We start from the raw sequence: 23,438 nt of genomic DNA, 5'->3' as shown, positions 1-23,438 counted from the left end.
GCACGGGCTCCAGCACCCCTGCGACCCAGTTGAACATTAGGTGTGCATATAATAAATGAATGGAAGGAAGTAAAATGATCCAAGAGTCAGTTGCTAAAGAATCTTTGGAAATTTTAATTTCAATTATATACACTTCTATTTTTATCAACAGACTTTTTAAAAAGAAGGAAAGAAAAGCAATCCTTTGCCACGGCGGAACGTCAGTATCGTTTGTCTTCGGGCAAGGAGGCCACCGTGACCCATTCTCTCCCAAAGTCCAAGATGGAGGTGGTGTGGAAGGCCATGTTGGAGAAGACCACCAGGTACTCGAAGAAGGCAAACAGCGTGTAGACTGAGGACGGACGCAAAAGGTCAAGGGCGGACAGACTCTCCGAGACGCCTCGACGGGACACTCACCTCCGGCCTCGCAGTGTCTGTTGTGGCGTCTGAAAAAGTAGGCGGCGGCCACGCAGCAGCTCAAGTTGAAAAGCACCAAGCGCACCTTCCACCGGTACGATATCAGCTCCTGACACGTAAACAGATGACCTCGGGAATCAAAAACCCTGACCATCCAATCCGTCCGTCCGTCCGTCCGTCCAGCGTGGGCAAATTTACCTCTCTCTTCACGTAGTGACTCTTAATCACGTACCACAACCTACACGTAATGAGCATGTAGAGTTGGGAGCTGGCGATGAACGTGACGAAGGCGCCTTTGTGAATTTCTGCAGACGGGAAACAAATTAAAGACGCCATTTCGCCAGTGGGTTGCCCCTGTCCTCACCGTAGTCCTCCGTGGACGCCACGTAAGTGAGCAGCAGGAGGGCCGTGTTTTCGGCCAGGTTGCACGCAAACGCCAGCCAGCTCAGGAGGAGGTCCGGCAACTCGGCGGCGAAGCGCAGGCGGTAGAAGGAGAAGTAGGTGGCGGCCAGCAGGAAGCGCGGCGCCGAGTGCAGCCCGATGCAAAAGCGCCAAATGTACAGTTCCGGCACTCGGCTTATGGCGGCGCTGATGGATGGGAGGTAGTTGCTCACCTGGGGGGGTTACATCAACATACAGGGTTATTAAAATCATTTGTGGGGGGTCAAATCTGGTCCTGGTTCGGTCCACCAAGTCTGTGATCTACTCTGTTTTGAACAGCTCCCTCCTCTGGCAGAGCAATCAAGTGATGTGCAGTGCAGCCTTGCCAAAAGCTCGAATTAGATCCAGGTGTGTTGTGTTGAGGGAGACATCCAAAACAGAATAGAGACAAGTGGCCATTTTGACAAATGAACGAAAAATAGTCTCCCTATTGTTGTACGAAATGTTATCAGCCTTCGGAAAGTCCACGTGGAATGAGTTCCAATCGGAATTGCTTTTGATTGATTTGACTTTTGCGGACACTTACGTGACAGTGCGTGTAGTTGGCGTCTTCGAAATGGTAAATGATAGATATGAAGAGGGACAAAATGAGGCCGAAGACCGGGAGAAGAAGCATGCACACCACAAAAGTCGTGTAGGAAACCCGGACCAGGGGCTGATCCCGCTCCAAGACGCTGTAAGGCAGGTGGAGCATCCTGGAAAAACAAACGCCGACCAGTCGTCAAGCCCAGCACGCCAACTGACGGTTAAATTGGACGTCTAACGCCGTCAATAGAAACTTGGTGAGTACTTTTATTGTTGATCACGCACACACACACACAGACATTGACGCGAGGAAACTTGTACAACGCTGCCAATTGTTGCTTTGAGGCAGCACTTGTCTTTCATTTGCATGTTCTATTTTTATTAGAATCCCATTAGAATTGGCGTCCTAAATCGAAAATGCCAAGGAATTACAAATGAATCCATGATTATGTCATTGCTCATTTTCGTATTAACGTGTAATCCGACCAAGTGAGGTCATTCGGTCAGAAGACATGAAGTGCATCGTTATAACGCGACCACACCATCGTTTAGTGTCATATTTAAAAAGAATGAAACATAAAGTACTCACTTTTATTGCTCACCAAGATTGCTATCAGGAGACATTCCGCACTGTTCGGCGACTGAACACACAAGTTAGCCTGGTTTAGCTTCCAGGCTAACGTAGCTTCCGAATAGTTTGCCTAGTTTCGGAGGAAAATGTGGTGGCAATGTGGTAAAGTTGGGTACAATAGCCGCATTTAGGGTCCCTTGTCGTCATGTCGAATCAACGACGGGCTAGAACAAAAAAGTGACGCTAGTCCGCCGCCTTTTCTAAATTCTCCCTTTACATTTTCGATCAATGGTCATCCTTGTCAAGTGATACAAATCTATTCCGGAACCCACACAATTCTTTTTCAAAATTAAATGCGCACTAGTCCTTCGCATTGGATCAGTGTTTTCCCGTTTGTTTGTTGCAGTGTTCTCAAAATTATTAGAAAATGGATAGAAAAAATCAATGAAGAAATTCCTGTTGTTGTTGTTTTAATCAAGCAGTCATTTTGTAGTACAAATATACTTGTTGAATTTTATAAAACGTCTGAGGGAAATAAATGTCAGCAACAGCATTAGACCAAAAGTACGTTTATTCACAGCTTAAGAGTAAGAAAAGATGATTTCCGTCAAGAAGATTGCTCCAAACAAAAAACGCACCGATGAAGTCTAGTCGAGCGTGTAGATGTTCTCCTGAACTGGTCTTCTCATCCTGATCTCATAAATGATGTGAGGAACTTCCTCACCGGAAAAACTGGAGGTTAAAAGGTTAAATTCCCATCATCGGCAGCTCTTTGAAAGCCTCACAAACCTATCGGACGGACTACAATGGCCACCCCGTCCTATTTTTCTTTGTTGGAAAAGTTACAACACCCGTCCCCAAAATACAAGTGGTTCTCACCAGCCACGCCTCCAAGTCGGTCTGCGTAAGCCACCTGTAAACAAAACAAACCACCAGCCAAGCATTCCGGGTCTGGTTCTTCTTCCAGTTATCGGTCGGACGGCAACCTACGCTTGAAGGCCAGGGAGAAGAAAACGCCCGCCAACGTTATCAGAACCGTCAGCGAGAGCGACAGCGAGAGGACCGGGACGTTGATCTGGAGGGAGAGTGACGCCGGAGCCCGTTCCGCCGCCTGGAATTTTTCAAATTCAAACCAACCGATGAAGCGTCACAAAGTAGAGGCATCCAGGAAAGGAAAGGAAAGGAATGGTTCCTCACGCTGATGACGGTGGAGCGTGGCGTCGTCCAGTTCCTTCTCATTGGTCTAGTGACTGCCAGAGCACAGAAGGATGAAGATGTCGGCATAGAAATGGAGAAGAGGGTAAGATTTGAGGTGGAGGAGGTCAAAGGTCAAGATGAGGTCCGAATGGATAAAGAGATGTGGAGGAAATTTATAAAGAGGTGATTGGCTCATTGGCTGCCATTGACGCTGATGGATGCCCAAGGTTTGAGGTCGACCGGTCGGAAAGAAAACCCACCTGCGGAAGTCGGCGCCTCCGTTTCCGGAGTGGCGCTCGTCGTCGTCGCGGACAGCGTGGTCGTCGTGGGAGCGTTGATCGAAGCTGACGGAGAAAAGAAAGGTAGACGTCCGTGCCGGTGGAGCCGCAAACGGAGCGCCTGGGCAAGTCCTACCTTTGACCACCCGTAGGTTCATGATGACCTTCTTGTCGTTGAAGAGCCCGTCGATGTCCACCCTGCAGCAGTACGGCCCGCTGTCGCTACGCCTCACGTCCAAAATGTCCAGGTCCATCTGACCGTCCAGCACGTCTCCCGTCAGACGATATCGGTCCTCCGCCTGTGGCGAGGACAAAAAAGGCTTTTCCAGCTTCGTGGGACATTGCAGCAAAGACCATTTGACCTTTTTGTTTGACCTTGGAGATGACCCCATTTTCATCGGTCTGGACCAGGATGTTGCTGCACCAGAGGGTGCCGCAGCCGCGGCCCCAGCACACGCGGCTCAAGCCGAAACGCCTCACCGAGTACTGACAGGACAACGAAGCCACGGCGCCTTCGCTCACTTTAAAGCAGGAGCTGGGAAAGACGCCACCTGGATTGACACCGAGAGGAGACAAATGCAAATTAGAATCAGACATTAAGAATTTATGCTGTTTTTAAATGTAACTCATGAGTAAAAATAATACTTTTCTTAAACTAGATCCAAAACGTTGACTGTCCTTGTGTATGAAAAAGTCTCACTAAATAAAACCTAAAAACAGAGGAATATTAAATAAATGTAGATTTCCCTTTTTTAGGTTCTAACTTTACAAAAACAACGTTTTTTTTTTAAATCTAACGATGCGAGGTCATCCTTTCCTCTCCGTCGGGATGGAATCAGTCGGCATCTCACCTGACAGGAGGAGATGAAAGATGGCGGCCACGGTCTCAGACGTGAGACGCCGGCGAGGCGACGCGGACGCCATCCTTGCGTGAGTGTGTGTCTCCCCCGCTGACCCACACACACTCACACACTCCGGCTGGGGGTGTGTGTGTGTTTGTGCCTTTTGTGAGGAGGCGTTTTGGACAATCATAAAGAGTCCATTGATGGTCCTTCAATGTGGCCAGTGTCTCTCCAATCTCCACAACTTCGTCTCAAGCGGACGGCCACGGGCGGCCCGTCCATTTGAAGGACGTCAAATGGAATCGGACGTCTACGTATTAACCACCCAGCCGTTTCCACAAGCACACGATTGGACGTCAACGGTCCCGCTCGGACGTCACACATCGGAATGCCTGGCCGTGTCGTAAAAGAGGGCCGAAAGGCGCATTTAGTGACCGCCAGGCAAATAATAGACTAGTTTGTGGCCACACAGTCCACCATTGACTCCGTCCAATGGACACAAAGTCCTTTTGTACGTATAGCCGATTTGGGTCCGTCTCTCCATCCCGTCTTTTGGACAAAATATGGAAGATGCTTTGGCCCGCTGTCAAGAAAAGAAGGTCAGCTTTTAGGAATCAAACACCAAGTCAGTCTCAACCATCACGTTCTACTTTATTATTCAGGCAGGCAGTGAGTGAGTTGTTGACTTTTGTTTTTCCGCCGCCTCTCGGCAAACGTCGGGACGGGAACGGATACGTGCGTTTCGTTTGAAAAACGTTGGAAAACACCAGAAGGAACACGGAAGAGGACTTTCCACGGAAAGGACATTTTTTTTTCTTTGAGGGAAAACAAAAAAGGCTTCCCACAAAGTGCACAAGGAGTGAAGCATGCAAGGTGGCTGCATAGAAATGACACATCAATTCATCAATTAGTCCGCTGCTAGCCTTAAAAAAACAAACAAACAAAAAAAACAAACAAACCTTAGCAAAGGCTATGATTATCTCGCAATAACCCCTTCTTAATACATTAAATGAAATAATACAATTGTTATTGGGGAGCAGAAGTGCTTTCTTTTTCAACAAATCGGCAAAAAGTGAGCGGCAAATGGACAGAAACAAATCCAAAAGGAAGAAGAACTGGGAGAGACAACTTTGATATCAGAGTCCATTTTTTTTGGAGTGAGCAAAATAACTGTGTTGGCCCTCCAAAACTCAACAAATGTTTCATCTCAAAAATACTTCTTTCCATCCAAAAGAGCTGCACTTGCAAACACAAAAGGACATTTCAGCATTTTCTGCATTTTCAGCATTTTCTGGCTCAAATGTAGCAAAGGAATTTTCAGGACAATTTTGGCTTACTAGCGGGACTTGACAAAATGTATACAAAGTGCGTACTAGTTAGTGCCTTCTTCAAATCAACAAAAAAGAAATTCTCAGCGGACGCAACGGTCCAAAGAGAAAGAAAGAGAATATCAAAATCAAAGATAGTGGCCGTGTAATTTGATTGAATGTGTCCAAGAAAATGCAAGGGCATACCTAAAAGGATGACGGCCTCAGTTTGGCACCAACATTTCTGCCCTTTCTTCCTCTAAAAATCATGCAGAATAAATGGCCCCCCTTCTCGCCCACATGCAAGGGCATATTATTTGACTCCTCCCCTTTTCATTCGACAATTCTTTGTATCTCAAAGTCCTTTTTCCCTAAAAATATAGTACCTACTCTTTCTATAGTCAGTAAACAATTTGCATGCCGACAAAGATTAAATTACCGCCACCCATCTATTCAAGTCAAGTGAAACTAGGTCTATTTTTGAAGAGAAGTGTTTCAAAACATCTGCCATTTCCATTCAAAATCTCTCAATCTTTTTGCGTGTTTTGGGTGGACATAAACAATAGGTGGCCGCACTACCACTAACGTCCACTAGTTGGCAGCAGTGCACCACATTATTATTATTATTATTATTATTATTATTATTATTTTGGTGGAGGCAATTTAACACCATACAGCAGGTATTTTTTGAAAAGGGACCGTGACTATTTTTTCCCATAAACAGGTTGAAAGAGTTTTGAATGGTAAGGGTCCAGCTCATGGAAGCCATTGAAATTAAGCCGCCGCCGCCGCCGCCGGCGTGGCGTTGCAAGCCAGGCTGCTAAATCCGGGCAGCGTGACGCGCCCGCGGGTGTAAATGTCGCGGTCGGGCCCCCGGTTCATGCGTTTGACCAGATTCTTTTCGTAGAGCAGCGGGTGGTAGGCGCCCAGCGTGCAGGCGGCGTCGTAGAAGCGCTGGTAGTAGTGGCACAGCTCCGTCTTGCGTTGCGACGGCAGGAACTCGTACACGTGCACCACCTCGCAGATGGACATCATCAGCACCGTGCCTGTAAGGAGTGCGCAACAAGACTTTATATCGAGTGGCCATTCGGGCCATTCGCTCCCTTAGCTAGCGTTAGCTTACCCAGCATGCCCGAAGAAGGGGGGTTCTTCTGGATGGCTTCCGCCGAGTTGTCCTGGATTCGCTGCCACACCTGCCACAGGAAGCGCGGGTGGAGGATGTAGAAGGGCTGTTGGGGGTGCAGGCGCCTGTAGCGCAGGTACTGGCTAAAAATGGGGTAATCCGTGTGGTTGAACCACTGCAAGAAAAGGCAGAAAGGCCCCTTGAGTCACCAACGGCATGCTATTTTGATCATTGAAATTGGACAACATTGACTGTTTGTTTTTTTTGGAACAAATTCAATAGAATAGACATAATATTTGTCAGACCATGTCCCACCTCAGTAAGGTTAGCAGAAAAGGGGGCGGGGTCCCAGGCCACCAACACGCCCGTGCTGTACAGCGAGCTGGACAGAAAGTGGTTGTTGTCCGCCGACATGACCTGCGAGAGATGGACGTTAGGATCCCGCAGAGTCTCCCGTCTCGCCACCAGAGCGTCACCGTACTTGCGAATTGAACAGGCGCAGGGTGGTCTTGGAACCCACGTCCTTCTCGTAAGTGGCGGTGGGGGCGCTGTTGAAACGCAGCACGGCATCGTGGGAATCTGGCGTTTCGGGCAAAACGTTAGGAACTGCTGCAAATCAACAATGTTCTTTTGAGAAGTCATTCCAAAGGAAGAAGAAGACCACTGACCTATTTCTTTTCCCAGGCCCGAATTGCGCAGCGATCCGGCCGACGTGACCACCGCGCAGCTCCGGAAGGGCCCCACTTCCGAGGTCAGGGGGCGCGCCGGCAGCTGCGACGTCCAGGCCGGCGACGAGAAAGGCGGCAGGTCGGCCGTCAGCGTGGACACCTCCACCTTCCGACGGATCTGGCACAGGAGCTCGGGCCCGCTCAAGGCGGGACCGCCTGCAGCCGGCGCCCCCGCCACGGCGCCGCCGGACTCCACGCCAAATTTGTTCATCGCCTGCGCCAGACAGGTAGGAACAAAAATCACTGCATTTACTGTCGCTAGCAGGCGAGTAGAAGAAAAAAAACCTTATCCAAGTATTAAGAAAAATATTTTAAAATTATTATTATTATTATCATTACACTGGTGTCGCCGGGGGTGCCGAAACTTAGCCCAGCCAACAATGTGCAGCCCTGTATGGGTAGCCGGCCAATCGCAGGGCATATATGTAGGAATCTATACTTTTTAAAGATTCATCAAAAAAAAATCAATATTGTAGCCTATTTGACAGTTGGAATTTGATGGGAACATTTGAAAAAGTTCATTTGAAATGAGCACAAGCCTCGAGCAAGACAAGAAAATCAACCAATGGAAGAGATGGAATGGCTGACCCTGTAGTTGCCCACCACCTTCTTCAGGCGACTCCCCAGCATGTCGCTGGACATGTTCTCGTTCCACACTTTTCCCAGGAGGCCGTCCATCTCAAACAGCCGGCTGTCCCCGCCCTCGCCGCGGCCCCGCCGACGCACCCCGAAGAGGGTGTCCAGCGCCCGCAGGAGGGGGCGCGGCAGCACGCCCGCCAGGAAGCCTCGGCCCGTCGTCGTCGCCGCCGCCGCCGCCTTTCGCTGCCCCCCGCGGGGCTCCAGCGTGCGGTTGGGGGAGGAGAGCACGGGGATGGGGCGGTTGGGGTCGCCGGGCACCACTCCGGGGAGCTTTTTGGGGTCCACCAAGGCCGACTTGGAACCGCCTCGCAGCACCTGATGGGGAAGTGGCGTTGAGATAACTTTCATCCAAGTGATCGTCACCCACTTTAGCCCCAAAAAAATCTCAATTTCTGCGTCATCAACTTTCCAAAGGCACGCGCAAGACCCGTAATATATATTTTTGGGGACCAAAATCAACCGGGAGTGACTCCAAAACGACTCCCAATCTAGCCGGCGAGTATTTTCAACAAACAGAGAGCCATCGGAACAATGGCTTCAAACCGGCGTCCAAGGAAGTCCGCCGGAAGACACCCACCTTGACCGCAGAGTGCGTGCGAGGCTGGGCCCGGGTCCGGGCCCGCACGCCGAAAATGGCGTCGGTGACGGGCACGCTGTTCTCGGCGCACAGGGCGTAGAGCAGCGCCATGGACACGCAGAAGAAAGTCATGCAGAGGACGCCGCGACGGGCGCGACGACGCAGTCGCCACAGCAGGCTCACCCGGTCCATCGCCGCCCCCGGGATCTGCGCAAAAATAAGCAAAACTGGGAAAAAAGACGTGGTCTCATGCAGAAGAGGACACGGCGCGCAGATTTGCTTCCATTTTAACCTCTGGGAGGATGAAAATAAAAGGCAAGAAACCTTTGTGGAGGCCAAGGCTCCATTTTTGCTTTGACTGGAGTGTCCTATTTATCTTTTGCCGGCTGGAGGTCACGGCCGTGACGGCGGATTAACAAACCACTTGCTGGTCTCACATGCGCTAATCCTCATTTCAAGTGAACAGGCTCCGTTTAGTGCACAATTTATCATCCCTCCCTGACTTTGCACGTGGACTCTTTTAGGGGGAGGGGCCAAAAAGACTTCTTTGGAACGGCCGCGGAAGACAAACCAATGCGCAGGTGGCATCATCGTGACTTGTCGTTTCCATTTTGGGCAAAAATGCTCCTGCTCTAAATTCCATGGAAATGAATGATGTCTGTTAGCCATGCTAATTAGCACACTTCTCACGGGATGCTCCCAAGAAGAGGAGTTGTTTTGACGTGCTGATTCAATGATCGGGGATGAAATAAAGCCGTTGGAATGAGAGGACTGGCTCTTTTTCTTTCTTTTTTTTTCTTCATTCAAATTCTTTGATTTATTTGTATACCTTGTAGCCCATGGTACGTACGTCGGCTGTGTTGTTGCTTAGAAACGCTGCGCTGTTGTTTGCGCTGCTCTCATCCCTCCTGGCAACACAAAGATACGTACGTGGTGAAATGATCCCTCAATGACAATCCAGCGCTGCCCATTGACCCACATTTCGACACCTCCAAAAAACCCACACGTCCGTTAGTTTTTTTCCCCCTGGTAATGGCGGCTCAGACCATTGAAATCCCCTGGTAATGGTGGCCCAGGGTCGCTACAAATTTAAATGCACTGACGATTTAGATTCTGCTCTAGGACCGAAATAAATAAAATGTCAGATGATAATAACAATAATAATACTATATATAATAATAAAATGTAGAACTGGAATGACGTAAAGAAAAAAATAGTCTATTTTTCAGTGTGCATGGAGAGACTGCGATTGGCTGACCATCGGTTCAGGGTGTCCCTCCCCCTTATGCCCCAACGTCAGCTGGGATAGACTCTAGCACCCCCTGCGACCCTTTTTAGTGACCACAATGTAATGCTACATAAATTATTGTTAGAGAAAAATATATGAATGAGTAAACTGTACCCTCAGTTTAGTAATTGTGGTTATGGATGATTACTTTTCATATGTAATCTGTACCTACTGTTTCATTATATTTGGTTATATCTGAAATCTGTAGATATAAATAACTAAATTTTGGGTATCAATTACTAAATTGTAGCCACAGATTAGTCATATGTGCATCATAGTACCCACAGATTACTAATCTGTGCCACATATTACTCATATTTGGCCACAGATGACTATGCAAAGGCTGCAGATTACATGTGATTTTTTTTATTTATTATTATTATTAGTATTATTTTCATCAAACCCTGGACGTGATAGCAAAAAAATATATAGACAGACAGATAGATAGATGGACGGACGGACGGACAGACCTGTGTCAAGTAGTGATGCTCCTCGAGCGACCCTTGAAGCAAAGCCCCGCACTCGCACGGTTGGGGCTCCCTTTCAAAGGACACTAAGTCCGGAGGCATCCCATCACCGGTGCAAACACGATCGCGTCGAAAGCTTTGCCAAAAGCTGCCACAAGGCACCAAGACGCATTCCGAGAAACAACAGCCCCCATTAAACCAACGGGAGGAGGAGGAGGAGGAGGAGAAGGACAAGGATGAGTCAAGTACCCGGCATTAAGGGACGCGCTCCTTTTCTCGTCTGTTTTTCAAAACAAAAGCCGAGCTTCACGTCGTTGGTGAAATAACAATAGGAGCTATCCGTTAAAATCCGATCGTTTTCGAAACCAAAATAGTTTGAAAAATACAAACTGTGTCGTCATGGTGTCGACGAGTTTTGCGAACGGCGCGGCGAGCGGCCTCTCAGGAGACACCACGTGAAGGTTTCCAACTTTGTCTTCCCACTTGCTGGCGTAGTTTATTCTGAATGTCGCTTTCCGGTTAGTATAGCATCGTCAAGACAAAATATACGAATTTAAATGGTTGCAGTGTGGGAAAGGATGGGGAATGAAGAGGGACAAGCACATCTCTATTGACGAATTTACTGTCTTAAACCTCATCTAACCTATAGCTGTCAAAATATATTCACACGTAACAACTGAAGCCACACTAGGTGGTGCAAATGTTCTAGCTAATGTTGGCTATTTTCAATGAGAGAATGCATCATGTGTCCCTTGTTTCTGTGTTTCATTAGGCTTGTGCAGGCAGACATCTTTATCATGAACGTTATTAGAATATTAATTGTATATCTCGCTGTCTTACTTTCTATATATCACCATCTCTGGTGGGGTTTGGCGCACAGACCTCGTGGCGCAACGGTAGCGCGTCTGACTCCAGATCAGAAGGTTGCGTGTTCAAATCACGTCGGGGTCAAATTTTTTTTTTCCAATCCCTAAAATGAGAATGGCCAGGTTTTGTTGCATTTATTACGTTTTTGTCGTTGTTGCTGGTGCACAAAGCAGTTTACGCTGTATTTCTGGTCAGGGAAAGGAATTGCCTTCACGGCAACAAAGGTCACAAAAGAAAGAATTTGTTCAAGCTGCGGGACGCCGACGAGTGCGGTCTCCTCTAGGTGCTGTTTCTGCCTTCCCAGTGGCGGAAGCTGACTTTTTTGCGGGTATTGTCGGTGCAGCGTTCCAGAATGAGCTGGGGACTGGGTCGAGGGGGGACCACCGGGGCCTCTGGCTTCAGCTGGCCCTCTGAACTCAAACTTTGCCGCTCAGGAATGTTCCCTGTGTGGGTTGGTTCACACGGCGTTTGGCTTTTGACAATGAACTTTTTTTAAGGCTTAGCTTTTTTAGTTTACCTTGATTCTTGCGCTCCCTCAGAGGCGACTTTTCCGGAATCTTGGCTATCCTGGAGCGCCCGTCCTTTTTCTGCAGGTATCGGCGACTGTTCCTCCGGTAGGCCTCTTGGCTGAGGCGCTGCCGGCCTCTCTCGTGGATGCTCTTGGCGTTCTTGATGGTGGACCTGCCAGTCAACGGGCCGAGCCCTCGTTCAATTATTTTGCCGTGACATTGGCCGAGGTGATGGCGAGCCGGCGCGATGTTCGGACCTGCGAGGCGGAGGTTTCTGTCCCTGTGGTTGCTCGGCAAAGTGATATGGGTCTCCTTGGCCCGCTTTCTGGAGGAACATGGAGGGGAAGTGACCCGTCTCTTCACCTTTCCTGGAGGCAAAGATGGGAAAGCAAAGCGGCTGACGTAAAACGGGTCGAATGACTTGCTGTAGCTCTTTGCTTTGATGTACCTGACCACCCACCAGCCGTCCAAAAGCTTGTGAATAACCTCGATGGTCTCTCCCACTTGCAGCGAGATCTCATCTTCCGTCTCGGCCACGTGAGCTCGGACCGTGACGTGCAGCTCTCCTACGGGGGACAGACAGACGGCTCCGACGTCGGATCGGGACGGAGAGGACGGACGGAGGTGGAGCCGCTACCTTCGTAATTTGGCTCCGCCTCCTCGGACTCCTCGGGCCCGTCCAGCGGTTCCAGGTAAGTGGCCGGAACCCAACCTCGTTTGGTCTCGCATTGGCAGAACCACCAGCCTAGACCAAAAAAGAACATAGAACATAGAAATAATCGGGGACTTTTGGGTCTCTCACCATTTTGGTTCTTCTCCACAATTTCCACCAAATCGTCCGTGTGCAAGTTGAGCTCGTGCTTGGACGTCTTGGTGAAGTCGGCGATCACTCTGTATGTGTCCAGTATGATGGGCCCGGAAATCTCTGGAAAAATCAAGACAAGACGCTAGACGTAATGGATCTTTTTGAACAGGCTAAAATCCATTTTTTTTCTTGATTTCTTACCAGAAATGTTGTTGTTGACTTTAGTTTCCAAGGAGATTTCACTTTTTTTCCCGCTGCACACAAAAAATATATATATATTTAATACAAATAAGCGGACGAGTACGATGGGCGAGCTTGTGAAACTGACGCGTTGGGCGCCGGCGGCTTTTCGTCCTCCGGTCGCACTTTGAAGAAAAGGTTGAGGTGTCGGCAGCGCGAGATGTGCGGAGGCAGCTCCACCAGGGCCTGGCAGTACCCGCTCAGGGTGCTCTGCGTGTTTTCCCGAGACTTTTGGCTCTCCACCCAGCGTGGCGCTAGACGGACAAACGTTAGTACTAGTATTAGTGAGGAAGCGCCGCAATGGAGCGCCGTCCAAACTTGTGCAAAAGGGGGCTTTTGTGGCTTTGCCTTCTTCCGCCTTGCATCAATCAACACGGATGGAGAAAGAGAAGTCAAAAGTGTCCAAACGCAAGCGCTTCTTCAAATGAAACTTTCCAATTCCAGATTCATTTCGATGGCGGCCAATGTACAGATTTAGAAAGCTTATTGATTTGATTCCTTCGTTGTACAAAGTCAAATGGAACTTTTAAAAGCCACATTCAGCCCTGATGAAAACATAAAAGTTGACGGAGGTTGGTAGTTCTGATTCTACCTGGCAGAGGAGGGATGATCCGGTCCCGTTTTTCGATCTGACCGGCTTCGATGGGAAACATCTCCTTCAGTGATTTCTGGAAACAACAATCCACCATATTTCAGTCATCTTTATCTTGATCATTTTTTTTTGCTTTCCAAAAAGACACTCACGTGGAAAGTGTGGATTTCAGGATAGGTCCTGAAGATCAATTTCTCCGACAGGTCGCTCCACTTTACCAGCAGCATGTACATCTAAAGGAGAGAAGAAAAATAGCCGGCGTTGGAAAAGCGAGAAGATGGCCGGGAACCTTTCCGAGTCGGGCCTCACGTAGTGCTGACTCGGGTAGAAGCGTTTTTCGAAGCCCAGCAGTTTCACGTGGCGGATGTAGACGTCTGCCATGTTGACACGGACGGACGGACGGACGGACGGATGGATGGAGAACACGGACTGATGCCGAGAGGCTTCCCCGACTTTAAGTACCTTCGGCCCTGTGCCAAGATGAGACCGCCTCCATTGCGTCACTATCACGCTAGGAAAGTGACTTCCTCTTTCAGAGCAAAAAAGTATCATGAAACTCTCCATTGTGAAGAAAGGAAACATGAAAAATGTTATTTTTGAGGATGAAAACAGGACTGGATTGGACGAAAGAAGAAGTCAAACGGTCGGTCACGGAAGCCAGAAATCAAAACTCGGGCTTGAATGAATTGATTCAAGTTCACTTTGCAGGAGAGGTGATGTGAAAAAACAGATGGAGGACATTGTTGAGGAAAAGGCTTTGAATTTGCCTGCTGAGGCAGAACGTTCCTCTCGTCGTCGATGTGTTGTTCGCAAGAGGAAGAAAGTCACACACCACCAGGCCAAGCCAACATCCGCTTGCTAAAGATCAAAATCTTGAAGTAAAAAAAAAAACAAAAGAAAAAAGTGAAGGAAGCAAAACTGGTGAGAAACCCCAAATGTCAAGTCTGACTTGTTCATTCCCACGGGGAAACTAACAAACTAACAAATATAGAAGAAGCATCTCTAACAACAAGTGACTCACTGCAGCTTATTTAAAACTTTGCATTTGGTTTACAGTGGCAATAACCTCAAAATGCTAAATAGTTTGTCATTTGATAGCCTGTTGGATATTAAAACACCAAAACAATCCGATATAGAAATGACATGCTTGCAATGCCCACGAACCTCCACAAGAGGGATATACAGGCCTTCACTTACTAATTAGACCTGAGACGAGTATACTAGTATTATTTAGATTTTGTGATAAATTCGTGTCATTGATCAAGACAAAAGTGGAAGTGCAATCTTATCCTGGCCTGACCCACTTCACTTTCCAGCGTGACAAACACAACTTATAGATGAGGGCGCACTCGCCGTTATTTATTCATCAGGAGGGCTTTGTGCGCGTCCGTCATGGAGATACGGGGCGCCAAAGGTGAACACGGGGTGAAAGTGACAGCAGATGGCTGCTGACGGAACCCGCCACGGGTGGACAATGGGCTGCCGGGGGCCCCGTAAAAGACGTATCATACGATAGGGAAGAAGGTGCCTGTTTGCAAAGGTGAAAGAGTGCTTAGAATTGCTCCCATTTTGCACCCCGCCCCAAAAGCCATTCCTCCACGACATGCTACATAGCACGGCCGTGAGTCATGCAACTCTTGCAGGCTAACACGCGTGCTGCCTCCTTTATCTTCTTCTCAATTCCTTACTGGCATTGGATTTTATGCTTCAAATAGTAGATGTGGAAATGCAAGCCAGGCCAGCGTTTGTCTTGGCCTGAGGGCGTCGACATGTTAAAGAATTGAAAATACAAGAGCTAAATCGTTGCAAAGAATATTCCAATACAGCTGGCGTCAAAGGCACGCAAGTTGATTTTGTTCTATTTGGGGAAGCTGTACTTGGCTTGAGTCATGCAGCTGAAGGAAAAAAATGGTTGAGATCAGGAAAGAGCCAGCCAGGAAGGAAATCCCACTCACGGGATCGGCAGGAGAGAGCAAAGGCCTACTTCGGAACAAAAACAAAGAGCGTTTGACACGCCAGAGAGGAGATGCGTGTGTTTCTCGGGAGATTGGTGGCCTTTGAGAGGAAAGCCAAACAATACGGATGGCTTTTCCTCCCGCGGCAAACAAACTATTGTCTCATTGTTTTTGGAAATGGCCGTACCTTTGGGAAAGGAACCACTTCAATTCCAGGCCAATATGATAAGAAGGGATATGCCTCGATTGGACCGTACGTAAGGAAAAGTACTCTCTGCCAAATGAAGCCTTGCAAATATATATATATGAAAAATGACGGCCATAAATGAGGTGCACTGTAGTCTATGTATTTGTCTTCTATTTGTTTTGATTTCTCAATTGTAGTCTGTGGTTATTGAAAGTAGTCCATATAATCAAGTCATTCATCATCTGCTCAACTTGAATTTGAGGGAGGGACGGAGGGACGGAGCCAAGTCAACTGGGAGGGGAAAAGGCAGAAAAGAATGTTTCTTTTTTTTTCTTTTTGGGGGGGGGAATATAACCGAGCACTCTTTATTTTGGAGCAGCAAGTCACTTTTTCCACTCCCTGTTTCCTCCCCTTGCATGACCCACAGCAGCATACTTTCCCATGTTTTAACTTTTTTCTCCCCCCTTCTTTTCCTTCTTTTTCTTCTTCTTCTTCTCCCCCCCATTGGCGCCACTGGTGAGTGACGTTGCCGTGTGGAGTTCCTCTTGTTTCACGCATCAGACTGACGGAGGGAAGCACGGACGGACCTGCATGTTTATTTGGGAAGTTAAGCCGAGGACATCTCTTCAATGCCGACTGGACCACCACGACAGCCGTGGAGAAAGTGAAAAGTGCAGAGAGAGAGAGAGAGGAGATATTGAGCCGGATGAGAGCTTCCCACTCCGTCTGACAGACAGAGACCAGAGGAGAAGGTGCGGTCCGGTCCGGTCCTGAAGGGGGGGGGTCCCAGCAAGTCATCCTTCTTCCACAAACAAGAGGACAGGATGAGATACCAAGGCCGGGTAAGAATATCATGGAATTCTATATTGATAATCATTTTGACTACTGATTCATTATTGCACGTGTGTGTTTAAAATTGTTTAAAAAAAAAATAGATGATTGCATATCTATTTTGATCTAAAAATAGAATCATTTGTTTTTTAGAGATACATTTGGACCACTTTTGTGGCAACTGGCAAAATAGATTCATTAACCATGGCAGTCCATGACTTGGATTGCATTGCACTATCTTTGTCGGACACCATTTCTGTGTTCATTTGGAGATGTTAAAGGCGTGTTATTGTCAAGTAGAGACTCAATCCAGCTGTGCTGGAGTCAAGCTTTTCTTCCAAGGAACACAAGCCTACCAAATAAGGATGTAGTAGTCACTCTGGCAAAAGTGAGTCAAGACCTCCCAACACGCCCTTAAGTTTACAATCAGGCCCAGCGAACGAGTCCAAATGGAAACTCGTGACTTGAAAAAGACCAAAAGAACAAAGTTTGCTGTGTTGTCTGGTGACACAAAATACTTGGGTTGCCCGGCAACCCAAATGTTGAAGGAGGGAGCCGTGGCCCTTCATAACATGATTGAGGGCGCACGCCTGCTCGCTCGGCGCCATTGCAAACGCCCAAGTCTGCTTCTTTCTTAAGTGTCCAATCATTTCTGCTCATGGCGTTTTGGCCTTGCACAGTCTTGCACGGAGGAGGAGGAGGAGGAGGTATGTCTCTTTCATCAGGCATTCCTCCTTTTAGGTATGCAGCACTAAAAAAGAGAAGACAAAAACATGCCAGAGAATGTTTACTGAAATTAGCCTGTAGAATTTTTTTCATTAGCAAGGAATAGCAAAGTGGCGAATGTTTCCCTTCCCGTTGCATGTGTGTGTGTGTGTGGTATGTTAGAGCGCGCCCACAGAGAATGTCACCGCGAGCCACAAAATTTGACCCATGTGTCATATTAGCTTTGTCCTAAATAGTCATTACCACCTAAATGCCGTTCGAATAGATTGCTATTTAAACGTTTAGCATGTCAAAATGGCCGCACTAGTCATGGACCCACTATCATTTTAAAAGTCGTATTTATTTCGATCATTTTTGTCATTTTCTCTAAATATTTGTGGAGCGTCCGTCTCAACATAACTGCAATCTTTTATTGTCCAGGAGGTGGACGTGGAAGGGAGGGTGCGCCTGGTGATGGAGAGCACCCTGACGGCCCGCGACCGGGTGGGCGTCCAGGATTTCGTCCTGCTGGAGAACCACAAGAGCGAGGCGGCCTTCATCGAGAACCTGCGACGACGCTCCCGGGAGAACCTCATCTACGTAATGGATCCCCGCCGTCATCTGATCTGGATCTGGATCCGTGACCCCCACCCCGGTCTGCCTTTTCCCCTCAGACGTACGTCGGCTCGGTGCTGGTGTCGGTGAATCCTTACAGAGATCTGGAGATTTACACCAAGCCGCAGATGGAGCGCTACCGGGGAGTCAGCTTCTACGAAATATCTCCTCACATGTAAGGATTGCTTTGGAAAGGCCCGATATTTTAGCTCTCGAAATTGTGGTCCGGTCCGGTCTGGTCTGTTGTGACAGTTACGCGCTGGCCGATAACGCTTACCGGGCCGTGCGGACCACCTCTCGGGATCAGTGCGTTCTCATTTCTGGCGAGAGCGGCGCGGGCAAGACGGAGGCCTCCAAGAAGATCCTCCTCTACTACGCCGCCACCTGCCCGGCCAACGGTGGCGCCGGCGCCGTCGGAGAGCGCCTGCTCCGCTCCAATCCCGTTCTGGAGGTCAGCCAATGGTTCCAATCAAAACTGGGGAGGGAGCAGTTGGGACGGCGTCGCTTTAACGTGGTCAAACGTTGTTTTGGTAGGCGTTTGGCAACGCCAAGACGCTCAAGAATGACAACTCCAGTCGCTTTGGAAAGTATATGGATGTGCAGTTTGACTTTAAGGTAAAGCGTCAAGCCAATTGTAAGCCAATGGACACGTCCGATGAATTCCACTTTTTCTTGCGCTTGCGCAGGGGGTGCCGGTGGGAGGCCACATCCTTCATTACTTGCTGGAGAAATCTCGCGTGGTGCAGCCCAACCAAGGCCAAAGGAATTTCCACATCTTCTATCAGCTTCTGGACGGCGGCAGTCCAGAACTCCTCCAGACGCTGGACCTGGAAAGGAACCTTCAGAGCTACCACTATCTGATGAAGGTGGGTTCCACCAAGCTTGCCTGGCCGTCCCCCAGCGCTCTTAGATCCACAGTCTTGTCTACTAGGGGAGCTGTTCCAAAGTCAGCTCCGTTAGCGACAAGAATAACTGGAAGGTCCTGATCGAGGCCCTCTCGGTTCTGGGCTTCACCGACCAAGACCAGAAGGTGAGTCCGCTGGCTACCGTACGAAAAAGGATCCCCTTTAATGCTTATCTTATCCTGTCAGAATTTATGGAAGATCATGGCCAGCGTCCTCCATCTTGGAAACACTCAGTTTGGAGAAGGAGAGGAAGGAGAAGCGTGTATCACCACCGAGGCTCCCATCGCAAACGTTGCAAAGGTCAGCGTTATCCCAAAAGTAGTCGTGGAAGTTTGTTTTTTTTTGAAGAAGATGAAATGCTTATGTCGATGTTTTTCAGCTGCTGGAAGTGGATGCCTGGTCCCTCCGGCAAGCTCTTACACACAAAAAACTGACTGCCAAAGGAGAGGAGGTAATACTGGCTTACCAGTTGTTGTTGTTGTTGTGGTTGGTTTGACTGCTTTTCCAATCCTTCCTTGTCACGCAGATGATCATTCCGCTGGACTTTGAGCAAGCCACGTCATCCCGAGACGCCTTGGCCAAAGCTCTCTACGGTCGGACCTTCGCCTGGCTGGTGGAGAACGTCAACCGATCGTTGGCTCTCCAGGTCAGGCTTTACTTAAACCAAATGTCTATGTGAGAATGTCACTACTGACGACTGTACGTGGCTTTTTTTAGGACGACGTGGACCACAGCAATAAAAGCTTCCCGGTGATAGGACTTTTAGACATCTATGGCTTTGAGGTCCTACAGCGCAACAGGTGGGATTCACTTCCATTTTTCTTCATCGCTATTTGCCATCTTTCCGCCGTCTCCAAAAAATGACCCAAAAAGTTCCTTTTCAATGTTCTTCTTTTCCTTCCTCCTGGTAGTTTTGAGCAGTTCTGCATCAACTACTGCAGCGAGAAGCTTCAGCAGCTTTTCATCGAGCTCACCCTCAGATCGGAGCAAGAAGAGTACGCCAGCGAAGGGATAGCGGTAAGATCTTGGTTTTTTTTTTTTTTATTTCCTCCCACGTTTCCAAACTGACCGCGGCACTCCGATCCAGTGGGAGATGGTGCCATACTTTGACAACAAAATCATCTGTGAGCTGATCGAGGAGAAGCACTTGGGCATCGTGGCCATCCTGGTAAGCCCTTCTAGAAGGCTTGTCTTTACAAAAAAAATGTCTGCCCGCGTTTGAGTGTCGTTGCCGTCGTTCAGGACGACGAATGCCTGAGACCCGGAGAGACCGGCGACGCCTCGTTCTTAGAAAAACTGGAGGAGGCCCTGGGAGCTCATCCCCATTTTGTCACGTAGGAGCCAGCCTTTTCAAATTCATTTCTTTTGCCTCTTGGCATCAGGACCGTCTGCTTCATTGGTCAATGTCCCCCTTGGTTCTTTTAGTCACAAGCTGGCCAATGGGAAAATCCGCAAGGCCATGACCAGGGAGGAGTTTCGCCTGCTTCACTATGCCGGGGAGGTCAACTATAATACTGATGGTAAAAAAAATTAAAGGAAACCGTGGCTTTTTAAAAAAAATGCCAATAATCTAAAGTCATATTTTGATTTGAATAGGTTTCCTTGAGAAGAACAAAGACTCATTGAACAGGACCCTGAAAGAGGCAAAGCACATTTGACTGGCTTACACAAAGGATTTTCCGCTACGTCCAGCCGTTTCATCACTTTTGCTGGTTTTCAGGTTTTGTGCCAGTCGGACGACCCAATCATAAGTCAGTGTTTCTCCAGAGAGGAAGTCATGGACCAGAAACGCCCAGCCATGGTTTGAACATTTCTCACTCTCTCGGTTTCTGTTAAAACGAAAGAACCGAAAATGCTGAATGAGGTTATTCTCATCAATGCTATCGGAATGTGATTATTCCTACCTACCCATGATTTTGTGTTGTGACCTCTTTTTGTAGGCCGCAACTCACTTTAAGAACAGCCTGTTGAAACTGATGGAGAAGCTGATGAGCAAAGAGCCGTCCTACGTCCGCTGCATCAAACCCAACGACGTCAAGCAGCCGGGTCAGGCTCTCGAATCCAAACAATCGTCGTGCAACGTTCGTCCTTGACCGTGCTTTTTGGTCTCGCCATCGCCTTCCGCAGGTCACTTTGACGAAGTCCTGGTCAGACACCAGGTGAGGTACCTGGGCCTGCTGGAGAACCTTCGAGTGCGGAGAGCCGGCTTCGCCTACAGACGCACTTTTCAAGCCTTCCTGCAGAGGTGAGCCAAGTTCTGGGCGCCGCCGACAAGGACGGTGGTCAGCGTTGTCTCGGTGCCGCCATCAGGTACAAGCCTCTGTGTCCCGACACTTGGCCCAACTGGCACGGCAGACTGGAAGACGGCGTGGCGGCGCTGGCCGACCATCTGGGCTACCGGGAAGAGGAATACAAACTGGGAAGGCAAAGTGATTTTAGTTAGTTTTTTTTTCAATTGGGACTAATAATCCCAATTAGTTTGATAAACTCACCCGTTGGTTTGTTTTGAAATTCAACGCAGGTCCAAAATCTTCATCCGATTCCCCAAAACTCTATTTAGGACGGAAGATGCTCTTCAAGCCAAAAAACCTGAAATAGGTGAGCCATTTCCAGACGTGATCCGGATATTGTGAGTCCGAGACCTTCTCCTTTGCGTCTTCCAGCTTTGACCCTGCAGACGTCGTGGCGAGGCTACAGAGAAAGAGCCAAATACGGACGGACCAGGCGTGCAAGTCCGTGTCCGTGTTGCTTTTTTCATTATTCTCTATGGTCATTGACAATTGGTACTAACAGCCATTTGTGTGCAGTCATCGTGATTCAAGCGGCGTGGCGAGGGACCAAAGCGCGCCAGAGAGCTCGCACTCGTCGATGGGCCGCCGACTTGATACGCAGGTGCGCCACGGATGACAGCAACGATGGCGCGTCCTTATTTTTCCAAGACTTTTCTTTTTTTTCTTCAGGTTCATCAAAGGCTTTATCTACCGTCACGAGGGCTACTGTCCAGAAAACGACTACTTTCTGGACCACGCGCGTTACTCCTTCCTCATGAAACTCAGCAAAAATCTGCCCGCCAGCGTTTTGGACAAAAGCTGGCCGCCATGTCCTCCTTCGGTCTGCGAGGTGCAATCGCCGCCGCCGCCGCCGACGACGAGTAAACGCTTGTTTTCAGCCCGGGTTGACATTGGTGCGGACGTCCTTCCTTCCTTCCTTCTTCAGGCCTCGGCGTACCTTCGGCAACTCCACACCCGCAACCTGGTGATCAAGTATTGCACCCGGATTCAGCCCGAATGGAAGAATCAGGTACTTTTTGCGCCACAAATGCCACCAATGATTTGACCTGTATGTGACCCGTTTGGACAGCTGACCCAGAAGGTGGTGGCCAGCGAGATCTTCAGGGAGCAAAAAGACAACTACCCCCAGAGCGTGGGCAAACTGTTTTTGGACACCCGGATCGAACACGAGCAGATCAACCTGAAAGTTCTGCAGCTCCTGGGCAGCGACAAAGTACAGGTAATTTCCTCTATTCCAAGTGCTTTCAAAAAGGCCCAAAATTGGCAGATCTTTAACGACGTCCCGCGTCTGCTCTCCACAGTACGGCGTCCACGTCACAAAGTACGACAGGAGGGGTTTCAAGCCTCGTTCTCGCCAACTCCTGCTCTCCGACACCTTTGCCGTTTTGGTGGACAAGACCAAGATCAAGCAGAGGATTGACTACGCGTCCCTGGGAGGTCAGATTCAGCTTTATTGGATCCAAATAGCGACTTTATATGATTAAACATTGGGAACGTTTCCATGTTCAACTTGATCTTTTCTCTCCAAAAAAGGTATTTCCGTGAGCTCTCTCAGCGACGGAATGGTGATTCTGCACATGCCCGACCAGGGCAACAAGCAAAAGGTAACGCCTCCTTCGTTATTGCCGCCTGAACGCGGCAATCCGACCCAAATCCATCCCCGTCCGTCCGTCCGTCCATTTTCCCCCAAGGGTGACGTTTTGTTCCACTGCTACCACGTGATCGAGCTGGTCACCAAACTAGCCCTGATGGCTCGCATGCTAAACCACATCAACATCAAACCCGGCAGGTAAGCCGCCCTCCCTTTGGCTCCACCCCCCTTCCCGATTGGCCCGGCTCTAAGCGTCCTCCTTCCTCCAGCGTCAGGTTCGCCGGCGCTCGAGGCGGCGAAGGATTCGTCGATTTCGTCCGGGGTTCCGAGCTCAAGGTGACCAAGGGAAAAAGAGGACACCTGCTGGTGGTGAGACGCCGGCGCCCCTTAGCTAGCCTTCCAATCGGCCTCCGAAAAACAACTGACTTGAATTTGATTTTTTCTCTAGACCGCCCCTCGGATCGACGCCACGTGAAGAAGAAGAAGAAGAAAGGAAGAAAGAAAGAAAGAAGAAGCAATGAAACATATCCTTACTAACATGCTTGGCCACCTGGAGCAATAACACTCACTCCTAATGATTTATTTACCCAAAGTACATGAAATTATAAGTTTAGGCACGTTGTAAAACGGCGGCCTTTTCGCTAGCTACGTGGAAAAATGCACTTTACAAACATTCTTTGTGGCCACTCCCCTTAGGAGTGAGCCAGGCGCCACTATTTGGGGCAAAAAAAAAACACTTTGCATACTGGTTTGAAAAGAAGAAAAAAACGACAGCGTAACACGAAGTCTTGGCGTTGACTCATTTTATTCAAAGCCGTACGCTAATAAATACTCTGCTTATTTCAGTATCAAAAGATGTGAACACAAAAATCTGCCCAATAAATAAAAGGCTTCTGACATCCTGCTAATAAATACATTGAATAAATAGCAAATAATTAAGTCGTCTTTTTGGAAAGTCCAGTAGAA

General features: G+C 48.6%; 5 protein-coding genes and 1 non-coding gene across 10 annotated transcripts; 2 read left to right on the top strand and 4 right to left on the bottom strand.

The window, feature by feature from the left end:
- Positions 1-94: 94 nt before the first annotated feature.
- Positions 95-2,265, bottom strand: pgap2 (post-GPI attachment to proteins 2). Its single transcript, XM_077740112.1, has 6 exons — positions 1,952-2,265; positions 1,364-1,532; positions 761-1,010; positions 595-701; positions 397-505; positions 95-331 (listed from the first exon to the last, which is right to left on the bottom strand). The coding sequence occupies exons 2-6, from the start codon at positions 1,529-1,531 to the stop codon at positions 201-203; spliced, it is 765 nt and encodes a 254-aa protein (XP_077596238.1). The 5' UTR covers position 1,532; positions 1,952-2,265; the 3' UTR covers positions 95-200.
- A 221-nt stretch (positions 2,266-2,486) lies between these two features.
- timd4 (T cell immunoglobulin and mucin domain containing 4) lies at positions 2,487-4,353 on the bottom strand. The gene is made up of 8 exons (XM_077741089.1): positions 4,260-4,353; positions 3,784-3,959; positions 3,545-3,707; positions 3,391-3,474; positions 3,131-3,183; positions 2,924-3,044; positions 2,813-2,846; positions 2,487-2,665 (listed from the first exon to the last, which is right to left on the bottom strand). Exons 1-8 carry the CDS (start codon positions 4,330-4,332, stop codon positions 2,581-2,583), a joined length of 789 nt encoding a protein of 262 aa, XP_077597215.1. The 5' UTR covers positions 4,333-4,353; the 3' UTR covers positions 2,487-2,580.
- A 529-nt stretch (positions 4,354-4,882) lies between these two features.
- Positions 4,883-10,634, bottom strand: st6gal1 (ST6 beta-galactosamide alpha-2,6-sialyltranferase 1). 4 transcript variants are annotated; one of them, XM_077741234.1, is made up of 9 exons: positions 10,383-10,614; positions 9,475-9,532; positions 8,625-8,831; positions 7,997-8,362; positions 7,349-7,622; positions 7,162-7,259; positions 6,996-7,097; positions 6,681-6,855; positions 4,883-6,603 (listed from the first exon to the last, which is right to left on the bottom strand). In XM_077741234.1, exons 3-9 carry the CDS (start codon positions 8,814-8,816, stop codon positions 6,332-6,334), a joined length of 1,479 nt encoding a protein of 492 aa, XP_077597360.1. In that variant the 5' UTR covers positions 8,817-8,831; positions 9,475-9,532; positions 10,383-10,614; the 3' UTR covers positions 4,883-6,331. The 4 variants fall into 4 exon arrangements, with proteins under 4 accessions (XP_077597360.1, XP_077597359.1, XP_077597358.1 ...); XM_077741233.1 differs by having other exon boundaries at positions 9,454-9,532; positions 10,383-10,613; XM_077741232.1 differs by lacking the exon at positions 9,475-9,532 and having other exon boundaries at positions 10,383-10,634.
- Positions 10,635-11,258: 624 nt separating this feature from the next.
- On the top strand, positions 11,259-11,330 carry trnaw-cca (transfer RNA tryptophan (anticodon CCA)). The gene has a single exon. It is a non-coding gene; the product is annotated as a tRNA-Trp (tRNA).
- Positions 11,331-11,365: 35 nt separating this feature from the next.
- ncf1 (neutrophil cytosolic factor 1) lies at positions 11,366-13,802 on the bottom strand. 2 transcript variants are annotated; one of them, XM_077740769.1, is made up of 11 exons: positions 13,702-13,802; positions 13,545-13,625; positions 13,393-13,468; positions 12,889-13,054; positions 12,762-12,814; positions 12,558-12,680; positions 12,393-12,500; positions 12,204-12,321; positions 12,013-12,123; positions 11,764-11,927; positions 11,366-11,689 (listed from the first exon to the last, which is right to left on the bottom strand). In XM_077740769.1, the coding sequence occupies exons 1-11, from the start codon at positions 13,771-13,773 to the stop codon at positions 11,526-11,528; spliced, it is 1,236 nt and encodes a 411-aa protein (XP_077596895.1). In that variant the 5' UTR covers positions 13,774-13,802; the 3' UTR covers positions 11,366-11,525. The 2 variants fall into 2 exon arrangements, with proteins under 2 accessions (XP_077596895.1, XP_077596896.1); XM_077740770.1 differs by having other exon boundaries at positions 12,216-12,321.
- A 2,064-nt stretch (positions 13,803-15,866) lies between these two features.
- Positions 15,867-23,407, top strand: myo1ca (myosin Ic, paralog a). The gene is made up of 31 exons (XM_077740140.1): positions 15,867-16,376; positions 17,512-17,670; positions 17,745-17,860; positions 17,938-18,136; positions 18,220-18,300; positions 18,372-18,551; positions 18,617-18,715; positions 18,777-18,890; positions 18,970-19,041; positions 19,117-19,236; positions 19,308-19,390; positions 19,502-19,607; positions 19,678-19,758; positions 19,833-19,924; positions 20,016-20,110; positions 20,187-20,233; positions 20,311-20,391; positions 20,531-20,636; positions 20,718-20,835; positions 20,901-21,014; positions 21,112-21,188; positions 21,254-21,322; positions 21,398-21,482; positions 21,551-21,710; positions 21,807-21,890; positions 21,951-22,100; positions 22,183-22,318; positions 22,415-22,485; positions 22,573-22,670; positions 22,742-22,841; positions 22,921-23,407. Exons 1-31 carry the CDS (start codon positions 16,359-16,361, stop codon positions 22,945-22,947), a joined length of 3,138 nt encoding a protein of 1,045 aa, XP_077596266.1. The 5' UTR covers positions 15,867-16,358; the 3' UTR covers positions 22,948-23,407.
- The last annotated feature ends 31 nt before the right edge of the window (positions 23,408-23,438 follow it).

This window comes from Stigmatopora nigra, chromosome 19 (assembly GCF_051989575.1).
Source record: "Stigmatopora nigra isolate UIUO_SnigA chromosome 19, RoL_Snig_1.1, whole genome shotgun sequence".
NCBI classification, from domain to species: domain Eukaryota; kingdom Metazoa; phylum Chordata; class Actinopteri; order Syngnathiformes; family Syngnathidae; genus Stigmatopora; species Stigmatopora nigra.
Note: the sequence above shows the minus strand (reverse complement) of the source record. Positions and strands in the feature narration are given on the sequence as shown.